The 13,030-nt window shown below is 40.8% G+C and overlaps 1 protein-coding gene across 1 annotated transcript in view; it reads right to left on the reverse strand.

The window, feature by feature from the left end:
- cpxm2 (carboxypeptidase X (M14 family), member 2) overlaps positions 1 to 12,785 on the reverse strand; it is a 39,878-nt gene extending 27,093 nt beyond the window's left edge. The window contains exons 1-2 of the mRNA XM_088324290.1: positions 12,249 to 12,785; positions 4,161 to 4,259 (exon numbers count right to left, since the gene is read on the reverse strand). Coding sequence (XP_088180416.1) covers positions 4,161 to 4,259; positions 12,249 to 12,498 — 349 coding nt within the window. The 5' untranslated portion in view covers positions 12,499 to 12,785. The remainder of the gene's footprint in view (positions 1 to 4,160; positions 4,260 to 12,248) is intronic.
- Between the last annotated feature and the right edge of the window lie 245 nt (positions 12,786 to 13,030).

Below are 13,030 nucleotides of genomic sequence, written 5' to 3' on the forward strand. Positions count from 1 at the left end.
GTCAGATCGTCTGCGAACCTATGCTCCCAGCTAGGCAAGCTTTTGTGACTCTCCGACTCTATCTTGCCCCGTGTTCTGTCTGATTCCCGCCGCGACCTCTTTTCTGGTCCCCGTTTATCTGATTCTATCCTGCCATGTGTTCTGTCTGATTCCCGTTGCCGACCTCTTTTCTGGACCCCGTTTATCCGACTCTAAACTGTTCTTTTCGCTTTCAGCGGCCTTGGCAGGCTTGGCGATGCCGAGCATTCTACTTGGGCGAGGTTGTCGGGCTGTGGTTTGTTTTAATAAAAGTCCTAGGGAGCCACTAGGGAGTGCCAAAGAGCCACATGGCCACTTGCAGATCCTTGTACAGGAATACAGATGTTTCTTGATTTTGTTGGTATTTATTGGTGTCAAGACCGGAACGGAGACAGGACCCACTTGCATACGTTTCTCTCAGTCAATCGGGGGTCCCTTGAAACCAAAACTAGCTAAAAACACTCCAAGAGGCCTAGAGTACAACTGTGTAGAATTTCCCGAAAATCGGTTAATCTTTTTCAGAGTTTATAAGCCACATACGAACACGCTCACAAATCAAGATTTATAAACAAGTTGAAATATATGTTCCTTTCCCCATTTTGCAAACCGACAAAATAATTGAATTGTTTATTTATTTTATTAGTTTTTTTTGTATTTTATCTTTCATAACTACCACAGCAGTATTATTGCATTGACTTATTTTCCTGTATTTCAAAATAAATTAAAAAAAAACCTAATATGATAAATAAAGAATAATTTGCCTCATTTTATTAAAATTTTTACTACTGTTAGTCTGGTAGCTTTTCCATCATATTTTTGTTATATTATGGTAGTTTCTTTAGTATTTTGTTGTATTTCTGCAGTCGTATTTTTGTAGTTTTACTGTAGTTGTAGTTTTGTAGTATATGTATTTTTGTAGTATTACTGTAGTTGTATTTTTGAAGTATATCTATAGTAGTTTTGTAGTACTGCTGTGTATGTATTTTTGTACTATTACTGTAGTTGTATTTGTGTAGTATATCTATAGTAGTTTTGTAGTATTGCTGTATATGTATTTTTGTAGTATTACTGTTGTTGTATTTCTTTCGTAGTATTTTTGTATTTTAGGATTACTGTTGTAGTATTTTTGTATACTTTCTGTAAACATATTTTGGAAGTATTTCGATGGTATTTCTGCAGATTTTATTTTAAGTTTTATTTTTGTAGTGTTTCTGCTGTAGTATTTTGTAGTATTTATATAGCATTATTTTCACAGTATTTATGTAGTACTCTTGAAGTGTTTTGATGGTAGTAGATTGGTGTACTTCTGTTGTAATATTTCTGTAGCGGTACATTTGTATTTCAGTATGACTGTAGCGGTATCGTTAGGGTCTGGCATACCTCCCACCGCTAGAGGGCCCCCACTGATGTTTTGAACTGGGCACAGGTGTGTTCAACGATGAGACCGTTTTTCTGTCCTCCTCGCTCATTTTCATTTCCGGACCATATTTCTTTGTTACGTTCTTCCTTGCAGTTTCCATTTCCAGTCGTTTGTAGTTTGAACTTTGTCACGTTTGTTTTTTTGTTCGTAGTTTCTTGTTTGGAGATTTTGTTTGTTTGGTGCTTTGTTCCTTTTCGAGAAGCTCTGCCTGCAATTCCCGCCTCCTCCACATGGGTTCATCATTCACCCCCAAACCCTTAACAGGTATGTTCTTGTTATTTCTGTAGAAGTATTTACAGAGCAGTATATTTGCAGCATTTTTTAGCATTTTTGTAGTAGTATGTTTGTATTATTTATTTTATATTTGTTCTCACATTACTTTAGCTATTTAAAATTTATTTCTATCTTTTCTCTCTTTTCTCTTCTCTACTCACCTCTCTTTTCTCTTTTATTGGTAAGATTCTGATCAAAGTCCCCCTCCCCCAATCCTTTCCTTTTTCCCTTTCTTGTTTGTTTTCTTGCGTTTTCCCCCATTTATCTCCTGCTTTGTTCTTGTCATTTATTCTTTTTTTTGTTTGTTTCTTTTTCAGACCTGTTGACTCCTTACTCCCCTTGTTTTCTTCTCTATTTTCTTTTTTTTCTAATTCTTTTACCTTTTCTTATGTTTTTATGATCTATTTTTTCTCTTATTTTTTCTTGTTTATTTTTCCTTAGCTCTTTACTTATTTTTTCTTCCTATTGTTTTTCTCTTTTGTCCCTTTTTACTTTTTTCGATTTTTTTTACTGTTTCTATTTTCTCTGTCTTTTCTTTTTTTGCTTTATTTTCCCTCTTTTTAGGTCATTTTGTGCATACTTTTACGTCATCGTTTTTATTGCCTTAATCCATATATGACCGGTCTGAAGAGCCGCTTGGGAGCCGAAAAGAACCGTCTGTTTTTAGTCAGTCAATACAAAAGAGTCGCTTCTCTAAAAAGGGAAAGAATCACACACTGTGTGCTGTAGGGGGCAGGAGAGTTCACACTAGTGTCTGCCGACATAGACAATGTTATATGAATGCGATAGCGTTTGCGCTGCCCATACTGCCGTCACTACTACATCCACTTTTCTTTTAGTGGGCAGAGTTCAGCGTCTGTGGCCGCTGAACACATAGGCTGCCTGAACGGAGTATGAAGAGCAGGCCCACCGAGGTTTTAAGTCTGGGGGCCGAGCTGTAAATCATGAAGGGCATCTGTGTGAGATCCTTCGGAAGAACCGCGTGGTCGTAAAACATCTGCGCGGCGTACCCACAAGAAAGTCTTACGTGTCGCACGAGACCCCCCGGGTGAAAACCAACACGAGATGACCTCGTGAAGACATGGTAGAAACGGCCAACTAACGTATTTTCCAGACTTGAAGGCCCACCTCGCGCTTCACTGATCCTTTAAGGTCGTCAGGGAACTGGTGAGGATGCAACTCTGGACAGCTTTCTCCACTGTTCTTGGCACCAGTCCATTCCTTCATGGTGTGGGCCCAGTTCTTCTTCTGCCCCCTTGGATTGGGCCATGGAGAACTATCTTGGTCACTTCTGAAGATCTTGTGACGTGACCATACCTCTCAAGTTTTATTTTTAACGTGACTTAATAGCCAGATCTCCTGCGTATTTACATGGGCTCATATTACAAGACTATAGGGAAATAATACTAATGAATAAAAATGATCACCCTATTTTTCCTTTTTATATTTCAAGCTATACAAAAGATGGTATGGAAAGGGAAGTGGTTAGGGGTCGCATTGTATGAATGGTATAGAGAGTGACATTTGTTTCCAATGCAAACTTAAAGTCTGTCATGATTTACTTTACATAAAATTCTAGTACATTGAATGAAATCCTACCCGTCAAGTTCTAAACCTTTGCAAACATGATGCTGCACCTATTTACTCACAGCAAGACAGACAATGTGGAATAAAAACAAAGAATTCGTGTAAACAATGCGCGCTACAAAAAATGTTTGATGGAGGATCACAATTGTTAGTGTCATGCGACACTATATTCTACAATATACTGTCAGGACCAGAACGGAAACAGGACCCAATTGCGTAACGTTTACCACTCGTTCTTATTGAAAGAAAGAGGACCATCCGGTGTTCGCTTGGACGCGGGAAGCAAGTCGGACTCTGACTGCGATCCGAACACGGAAGTGGATTTTCCGTTGCGAGCCGTGGCGGCGTCAGGGATGGAAAAACGGGTCGGTAGCCAGCTCTGAGAGACAAAGTGTGGTCAAGGTCGGAAACGAGTCGTAAGCCAGGACGGGAGAGTAGACATAGTCGGGATCAGAAATGGGTCGTAAGCCAGGACGGGAGAGCAGACACGGTCGGGGACAAAACAGGTCGTAAACGGGAGCAAAAATGGGACAGACGGGATCAGGGTCAAAAAAGGCTTGCATACAGAGGTTCGCAGACGGACTGACAACAGGGGATTGACAGGAATGTGTTTAAATAGGGACAGGGAACCATTCAGAACCCTCAGCGGTTGGCGCCAAAAGAGCAGGCACAACCGGGTCACATCGGTAATCATGACATATACTATGTAGTGTTCTACAGCTGTTATTCTGTGCAAACATCTTGTTTCCTTTAGTAATTAGTGCTTGTTGTTTTATGCCACGAACAAGAATTTTCCCTGCTTTGACAAAAAAGGCACAAAAGGTATCTTCATGGAAGAGTTGAAAGAGATTCTTCCACTTACCGTCTTTATAGCGCTTCGTCTGTCCTTCTTCTGAGCTGCCATTGGGGCTCTTGGGGTTGCCCTTCTTATTGTTTTCAGCTTTTTTGTTGGACGATTTGTCTGAAAGAGATGGAACATATTAGCATTCTTATCTCTTCATCTTTAAAGGGACAGTGTGTCATATTTAGTGCCTCCTAGTGGTACCAAAAACTTTCAATCGTTTCATGAAAACAGAATGGATATTGGGCAAAAAATACATAAAGTATCATACAAATGTTCATTTTGCTAAAAAAAAAAAATCAGGTCGAGAAATGTATTTTGCCTAGTGGATTCCTTACTTAATAGTCGACGCCGTGTTTGTCTGGCATCTTGCTGCTGCGCTGTGCTGTGCTCTGCGGCACTGGTTTTGTTTGCACGTTACTTTCAAAATGAGTTATAGTTTCTTCCTAATTCTTCCAAAAAGTACCTGAGTTAGTAATTGAATTACTCTATAGTAAGTAACTGTATACCATCGAAAGTACTTTGAAGAATTTGAAATTTTCTGAGCAGTATCAATCAGTTGAATAGAAAACAGCTAGTTGAGTTAAAGAACCTTTAATTATTTATTGCACCACGCAAACAGAAGAAGTACAACAAACATAAACCGTAAACAATATAATAACTATCCGCAGTAAACGATATAAAGTGTGTCTAATACATTTAACTCTCACAACCTGTGACAACCGGTCAAGTAGACATATACTACTGTACTTCACAAGAAAAGTCCTCAGTAAAACAATTCATTCTATTTCCCAACACTCCCACGCTGCATATTTGTTTCGTCAAACAACCTTCATCCATTCTTTCCATATGTCCAAACCATCTTAGAACATTTTCATCAACCCTCACAGCAAGCTCTCTCATTCTTCTCTTTACTTCCTCATTCCTTAATCTCATTCTATCACTCCAGACACGTACTACACAAACGTCTCATTTCAAAGACCTAATACGCTCGTGTACTCTCAAACCCCATGCCTCTGAGCCATACCCAAGAGAACTACATTACCCATGATGCCAAAGTTATCGAGCATGCCTAGTGTGTTCCCTAAAACAGTTGTGTGTGTTATAATTGACTTGCTGGTTACACCGAAGTAAAGACCTGTCCGAAACGCCTCGTCTGAATTCCTTCAAAGTAAAGCACGGTTTTTGACCCTCAGTAACGGTAACAGCAGGAACAATTAGTCGTTACGGAACTGAGTCGTGGTCAATGATTACACACTGGGGCTTTAAGTTAAAAGAGTTTGAGTCAGGGATCGACGCTCCGGTATCGCCCGGTCCTTCATCCATCAAACAGCAGAGAGGCACGACCGGGCTTGGAAGTCGCATTCCACCCGAGACGAAACGAGAAGAACATTTTTTCTTTTCTTCTTTTTTCTTTTTTTTTCTTTTTTCGGTATTCGGCTCGACGTCAAGAGTGCAAGCATGTGATAACAATTCGCCGCACATCTGAAAGTCTTTATCCTCGCAACGCTTCGGGTCAACGTTGGCGGCGGCAGCTAACGCGTTTTCAGTTGATCTTTGCAGACCCTGTACCTTCAGAATAATATTACTCAAATCCAAGTAAAACGACGAGTAAAAGTAAAAGTACTAGGTGAAAAAAAACCACACAAGAACTGAGTCACTGTAGCTGTGTCATATTTATTGGTACTTTAAAAAATATTTCATTAGATCCTCAGTCCATCCAATCAACAAGAAATGACAAGTCCTAGTAATTTGTGTAACTCACCATCACCCCCCTGTCCTTCAACTCCACTAGCTCCCAATAAACCAAAGAACCAACTGCAAAATCCTGCTGCACACCTACATAGCCATTCACAACCTTACCTCCCTCACATTGCCACGCCAGATTCTCTTCCTCCTCCCTCCATCTCACTGTGCCCGTTGCCAATTTCACCTCCATAGGGAGTAGAGCTTTCGGCCAGTCTGCCCCCCAGCTCTGGAACTCACTGTCGCCTGACCTCCTTATGATTGTTTGGTATTCTGTCTAAAGCGGTGTCCTGAAAGGCGCATTGGAGTGGGATTCATATGATAATTGTCAGTCTGTGTACTCAGTTTGTTCGTGTGAACCTTCTGTGGATTAAAAATATAAATAATTGAGGCTAGAGCTAGATACACTGCGCATACAGTTCATAGTTCCGTTACACACAAGGGCATGAGATCAAACTGATATTGGAAGCTAAATCTGTTGTTCTTTATTTAGAGTATCAAATTGTACACTAGGGCGGCGCAGTGGTTAGGTCATGAGATCGAACCTCCTGTGTGGAGTTTGCATGTTCTCCCTGTGCTTGCCTGGGGTTCCTCTGGGCACTCTTGTTTCCTCTCACATTCCAAAAACATGCATGTCAGGTGAATTATTTGTGCCATGCGACTGACCGGCAAGCAGTTGAGGGTGTCCCTTGCCCAGTGCCCGAAGATATCTGGGATGGGCTCCAGCACCCCCGCGGCCCTACTGAGGATAAGCGGTGCAGATAACAGATGGATAGATGGAAATTGTACACTAAGCTATGTATCACTCGTGGCTTTTAGTTCCCTAAATACATAAATAATTCAAGAAAATGGCTTCCTGGAAAATGCATGGGTAAACATCTAGATCAGGGGTCTCAAATGAAATTGGGTTAGGGGCCTTGGAAGCTGGGGTCCAGGTGAGATTGGGCCGGATGGGATTTTCCACAAAAAAACACTGAAATAAACATTCAAACGCTCTTAAATAGCTTTGAAATGATTTTTGTACGAAATAAGATCAACAAAACAATAATGTTAATCAATCAGTAATATGTTTATCCATAAACTGCACTTAAAGTGATGGTATATATTATTTATTTCTTCTTATTGGTAAAAAAAAAACACTTGATTTTAAATAAGCAAAAATACATTGTATAAATGTGTATTTTTTTAATTTACTTGTAGGTCGAGAATTTTGTATTAGACTCAACAAGAGAGCTGATTTTATTGTCTGCCATCTTGCTACCCCCCAAAAAACAGAACCTACTCATTTTGAAATATTTATTTATTTTTGACAATTCTTTTTTCTTTTATTTATTTTTCTTTTTAAAAGTAACAAGGCTTTTTTTTCATTTTTTGGGGGGTCATATTGCGCCTATAATTGTTTTTTTTCCCTTTGTGCTTTGTAGCACTCATTTTTGGTTGCACGACACAAAACGGCAACATCTGGATGTCAAATTCAACACACTGTCCCTATAACTTTCATTTTAAGGCAGGGGGCTTCAAACTATCATCCTGAGGGGCAATAGTTTGAGAACCCTGATCTACATGAAAAGATGTGAAATGAAATATAGTTAAAAAAATGTTCCTACTCAAGAGGGCCACCTAGTGGTTGTTTGGATCACTGGTTAAATCTAAATAAAAGAAACAAAATCAAAAGCATAGACCGGCAGATGCGTATTTACGTGGAGGAAATGTAAGTAACGGCTTCGAAGTAGCCTAATGTAGCAGAGTAAGAGTACGGTTTCATCTTCTCTAATTTTCTCAAGTCAAAAGTACAGTGCAGTATGCGCCGCTCCCAGAGTTCTACCTGGCAACCGGTGTGCTGCATGAATCCCGGCATGCTCTTCGTGTCCACGGTTAAAATGTAAATACATATTTTATTTCTTTTTATTTTTTTTAAATGATGTGTCTAATTGTGCGGAAATCTAATTTTAATACGTATTTGTTTCGCGTTCAGATGCTCTTTTTTAAAAAATATATTTTTGCAGGGCTCGGAACGGATTAACACATTTACATTCAAAAGGCGATTTTACTTAGGAAATTTTCAGGTTACAAAGCTACTTCCAAATAAATTCGTAAGTAGAGGTAACACTTTATAGTGATTTAAAAAGCACTCCTGGAAGTAGAATATGGGTCACGACCAGAACGGAAGGAGGACCCAGATGCGTAACATTAATCACAAGTTTATTGAGATATAGAGGAAAGGCAGCGCCTGCGATACGGTGCTCACTGGAATGCGGAAGTGGATCTCCCGGAGCGGGAGATCGTAGCGTAGTAGCCGGAAAAACAGGTCGTTAGCCGGGACAGGAGAACAGAACGTGGTCGGGGTAAAAAAAAAAAAAAATTAAAAAAAAAAAACGGGTCGTAGCCAAAGACAAACGGGTAAAACAGGAACGAACGGGTGAAAAAACGTAACGGACGAGAGTCAGTCAAAAATGCTTGCCTTGTGAAAACAGAGGTTTGCTGACGGACCGACAACAGGAACAAACCTAAAGTAAGCGTGATCGGGTCCTTTTCAGGAACTTCCCTCCATTGGAGTATTTACTGTTTACCGGCTTCCATTCCAGAATCAGACAGACAGGTAACACGTGAGGTCGGGTTCTGAACACAGCTGTCGCCCGTCCAAAGATGAAGAGTTCAAACAGCTCGTGTTTTTGACGCTACCGTGTGGCGCGCACTAGCGCTCTCGCTGTTCATCTCTAGTTACTTACTACTTTTTCCAAAAAGAAACTACTCCACAGTAAAAGGAAAATAACTCTGTTTCTTTAAAAAGTTGTATGTCAAAGAAGTCAGTCGAGTAGAGAAGAGTTGTTTCTAGAAGCGTGTCATATTTATTGCACCTCAACAACAAAAGTGCAACAAAAATAAACCGTAATCCATATCAACGTTACTCTCACAACCTGTGACAACTGGTCAAGTAGACGTAGCCTACTGTACTTCAAATGTCTTGTCCAGAACAAAAGTCAAATGTAAAATAATAGAAAGTGAGTTTTATTCTAAAGAATGAATCACAATCTCTAATCAGGCAACTGGTCAAGTAGACATATGCAACTATACTTTGTGGAATTTTCATACAAGAAAAGGAACCAGTGCAACAATATGAAGTAAGTTAAACGATGCTGTGTAAAATTTGGATAAATAAAACTCGCACAACCTGTAACACTGGTCAAGTAGAACTAGGCAAGAAACTGTTCTTCCTTTCTTTCTATTTTTCTTATTTTTCTCATCCTTTTTTTTGTTTTACTTTTTGTCTTCTTTTTTTCAATTATTTTCTTTGAGTAAGCAAAAATCCGCCTTTTCTTCCATTTTTGACCTAACCTTTCTCACAGAAAGACAAAAAGGGGGGTGTTTCAATTCAACCCCTGCACCCCCCAAAATGATAGCATTTTTAAAACTCTCTTTTCCTTAATAATGTTCAGGATAGGCTTCAATAGGATTTTTGAAAAATGCTAGATTTACAAAAAGAAATGTAAACAACGCAGTATCAAAACACTTCCTCAAAGTGGTTTGGTCCATTTCATTCCTAGCACCGGACTGTAGTATTTCTGCATTAGTATTTTTGTAGTATTGTATTTCTAAAGTGGATTTTTTGCGATATCTCTAGCGTTACTGTTGTAGTATATTTGTCGTCTTTCTATGCTCATCATTTTGTAGTATTGCTCTAGTATTACCTAGAATTGATATTGTAGTATTTTTGCAGTTGTATTCTTCTGGTATTTCCATACTAGAATATTTGTAGTATATCTGTAATATTTTTGTCGTATTACCTTAGGTGTATTTTCAAGTATTTCTTTACTTTTATTTTGAAGTATTTCTGTAGTCATAATGTTGTAGTATTACTGTAGTTTTGTTTTGGGGGTATTCTTTTAGTTGTATTTTTGTGGTATTTCCATAGTAGAATCTTTGTAGTATATCTGTCATATTTTTGTCATATAACTTAAGGTGTATTTTTTTTAGTATTTCTGCAGTATGAATTTTGTAGTATTTTATGGTATTACTGTACTTTTATTTGTAGTGTTCCCATAGTTTAATTTTATAGTAAATCTGTAGTATTTGTTTTTTATTTGTATAGTATTTTTAAATATTTCCATACGGATATCTTTTTAGTATTTTTTTTCTAGAATTTTTAATATTACTGTAGTATGTCTGTTGTTAAATCCGTACATTTTTGTATCATAGTATTATTTTAGTAGTACCTTGTAGTATATCTATGGTGTATTTTTCTTATCAGAATAAGGACAAAATATGTGTTAAGTCTCTGTTTTAAGCACTAAATTTAAATTTAGTTATATAGTCATTTTGTAGTATGTTTGTTGCAGTAACACAAAAACACAAGTACTATGTTTACTGTATGATTTCATGATATTTTGACCCTTTTTGTTTGGTGGGCCGGATGAAGAAGCCTGACGGGCCAAATGTGGCCCGTGGGCCGCAGTTTTCACCCAGGATTGAGACCCCTGCCGTAAATCTTTGATAGATGTACTGAGAGTAGAGCGGAGTGGATGTTGTTTTTGAGCGCGCTCGGCCGGCACATCCATCATGTCGTCGATTGATTTAAGATGTCTGCCCAATTCCCGGAGGACGCCGGCCTAACCGAAAACTCTGTCGGACCGATTCAGGAAGCGTGAAAGACGAGAGGACAAGTCGTGAATTGGTATGGTCGGGATTTTAGGTTTTGTTCTTGAACTTTGTTGAGCTTATAAAATGGCATTGACCAGTTTTAACCTTGACCTTTATAGTTCAAACTCTTGATTGTAAAATGGGGTAGGTGTATCCCCTTAGCACACGAGTCATGGGGACACCATTTCCTGTGGTGTGTCTTGGCCGGTACAGCCTGGTGGCGCCCATCCCTCTCCAGGCCAACGTATGTGTCCTCCTGGTCTCAAACTGGGGATCTTTTGCGTGTTAGGCCGGTGTGCTAACCACAGTTGGTTGGTTGGATCCTTTAACAAATAGGGTCACCATTACTTGTGGTGTGTCTTGGGCAAGTACAGCCTGGTGGCAACCATTCCCCACCAGGCCAACAAATGTTTCCACCTAGTCTCGATCCAGGGACCTTTTGTGTTAGGCCAACGTGCTAACCACTGTTGGTTGGTTGATTTAAATTAAGGCAGGGGTTCCAAACTATCATCCCGGGGGCCACAATGATCCCCCAGGCTGCGCGTTCGAGACCCCTGACCAGAAACTAAAATCGGTACCTAAACCCTGGAACCTAGCATCCACAAACTGAACCTACTATTGCTGTAATCTGGCCCCTGAGACCCCTGGCTTTGCCGTAGATCCGAGGTCTCGAACCTGGTGCCCCCTAAGAACAGTGAACTTGTCCTGATAATATCTCACCAGTGCTGGGTCATTGTGATTTTCTAGTAAAATGTTTCTTTTTTTAGTGGTTAACTGTGTCTATTAAACCTTCCACCCATCCATTATCTGCAACGCTTATCCTCAGTAGGGTTGCGGGGTGCTGGAGCCCATCCCAGCTATCTTCGGGCAGTGGGCAGGGGACACCCTCAATTGGTTGCCAGCCAATCGCAGGGCACGCAAAGACAGACAATTCACTCCCTCATTCACATTTAGCGACAATTTGGACCGGCCAATTACCCTGAAATGCATGTATTTGCACGGGGAGAACATGCAAACTCCACAGAGGGAGGTTGCGGTAGCTGGACATGAACCCTGAACCTCTGCCCCGTGGGGCTGCTTGCTAAACACCCATCCATCGTGCCACCCTTGTTAAACCATATTTTTAGCAATTAACCTGGTAATAGCATAGTAATAACATCATAAGCAGTTATTCTAGTAATAGATATCAAACTGTGTGACCTTTACACTAATCCATAACATAAAATAGCTCTCAGCCAGCAAAAGAATGAAGACCTCACTTTAGTCTCCTGAACAAACCCCATCTGGAATCACCATCCCAATCGTATCCAGTTCCATAAAACCATCTCAGGGACCCACACCCAAGACCATTGAAACTAGATCATTAAAGAAACCCAACTTTTAGCTAGAACTGCCACCTTGAGCATCTTGGTATGACGTAAACCTTAAACTTACCCTCGAATTCATACCCTTACAAGACCCAACTTGGAACTACAAATGTATTTTTTTTAAATAGTATCTAAAAGTCTCAAAATATCACAGAAACCTAGCATATACGGTACTTGAATTTTAAGACCAGGCCTTGGGCAATAGCTTAACCATGAACCTACTCCTATTGTCCACCTGTCCAAACATAGGGTATATCAAACTACTTTGCCCCTTTACCCAACGCTACCTTCAAGTATTTATCCTTTTAGCCGGATCTTCATTTTTCTGTTGATTTATGAAAAGATCGTGCGGTATTACCTGCCTGACCGACTCTGTCCACCTTCCCTTTGGCCGTTTTCTTGCTGTTCTGCTTGGGAGGCTCATGCTCCTTGGGTTCCTGGGGTCTGTGAGGCACCTGAACCCGGGCGTACTGCTCCCTGGTCAGCAACTCCTGCATGTAGTAGTCCTCGTCCTCGCTGGTGGAACCCCGGCTGAGGTCCACCGACCCTGCCAAGAGTCCCAGCAGAGCCAAGGGGACGAGGAAACTGCAGGGACCCTGACCCCTCATGACACCACCCGAGTAGGAGGGGGAGGACGCTAACCCCAAAGGTCCCGGTGGCGGCAACTCCTCGGCGCACTTCAAAAAGTTCTCCCGGCTTTCCGAGTCTCTGGCGAGAGCGGCGGAGCCAGAGGGTCCATGGATGCCTCAGCCTGTGAAAAATGCAGAGAGAGGGAGGGAGGGAGAAGCGCCCGAGGGAAGAGGAAAGACGGGAACGGATCTTTGAGTGAGGACGCTGGCAGGTGACTCCGAAAGTTTTTGGGTGAGGGAGTCTTTGGGAAGTGTTCAAGAGTGGCTTTTCCTCTCCATCTCCTCCCACTCCGTCTGCTGGAAGCCTGGGAAAGTTCTTCCTCTCTCTCTCCTTGGGGGAAGTCAAGCACCTGATAAGCCGAAGAAAGAAAAACAAGTATACCGTCCCGTCAAATTCGCAGAGAGAACGTCCTGTCTTTAGTCCTGCAGAGTGTTTGCCCCACCTACTGTATAAGGTGCGTTGGATTCTAAGGCACAACCCCAAAAAATGGTTACTTTGTGATATCTTTTG

Source organism: Urocampus carinirostris, chromosome 19 (assembly GCF_059441175.1).
Source record: "Urocampus carinirostris isolate Australia breed hairy pipefish chromosome 19, RoL_Ucar_1.0, whole genome shotgun sequence".
In the NCBI taxonomy this organism is placed as follows: domain Eukaryota; kingdom Metazoa; phylum Chordata; class Actinopteri; order Syngnathiformes; family Syngnathidae; genus Urocampus; species Urocampus carinirostris.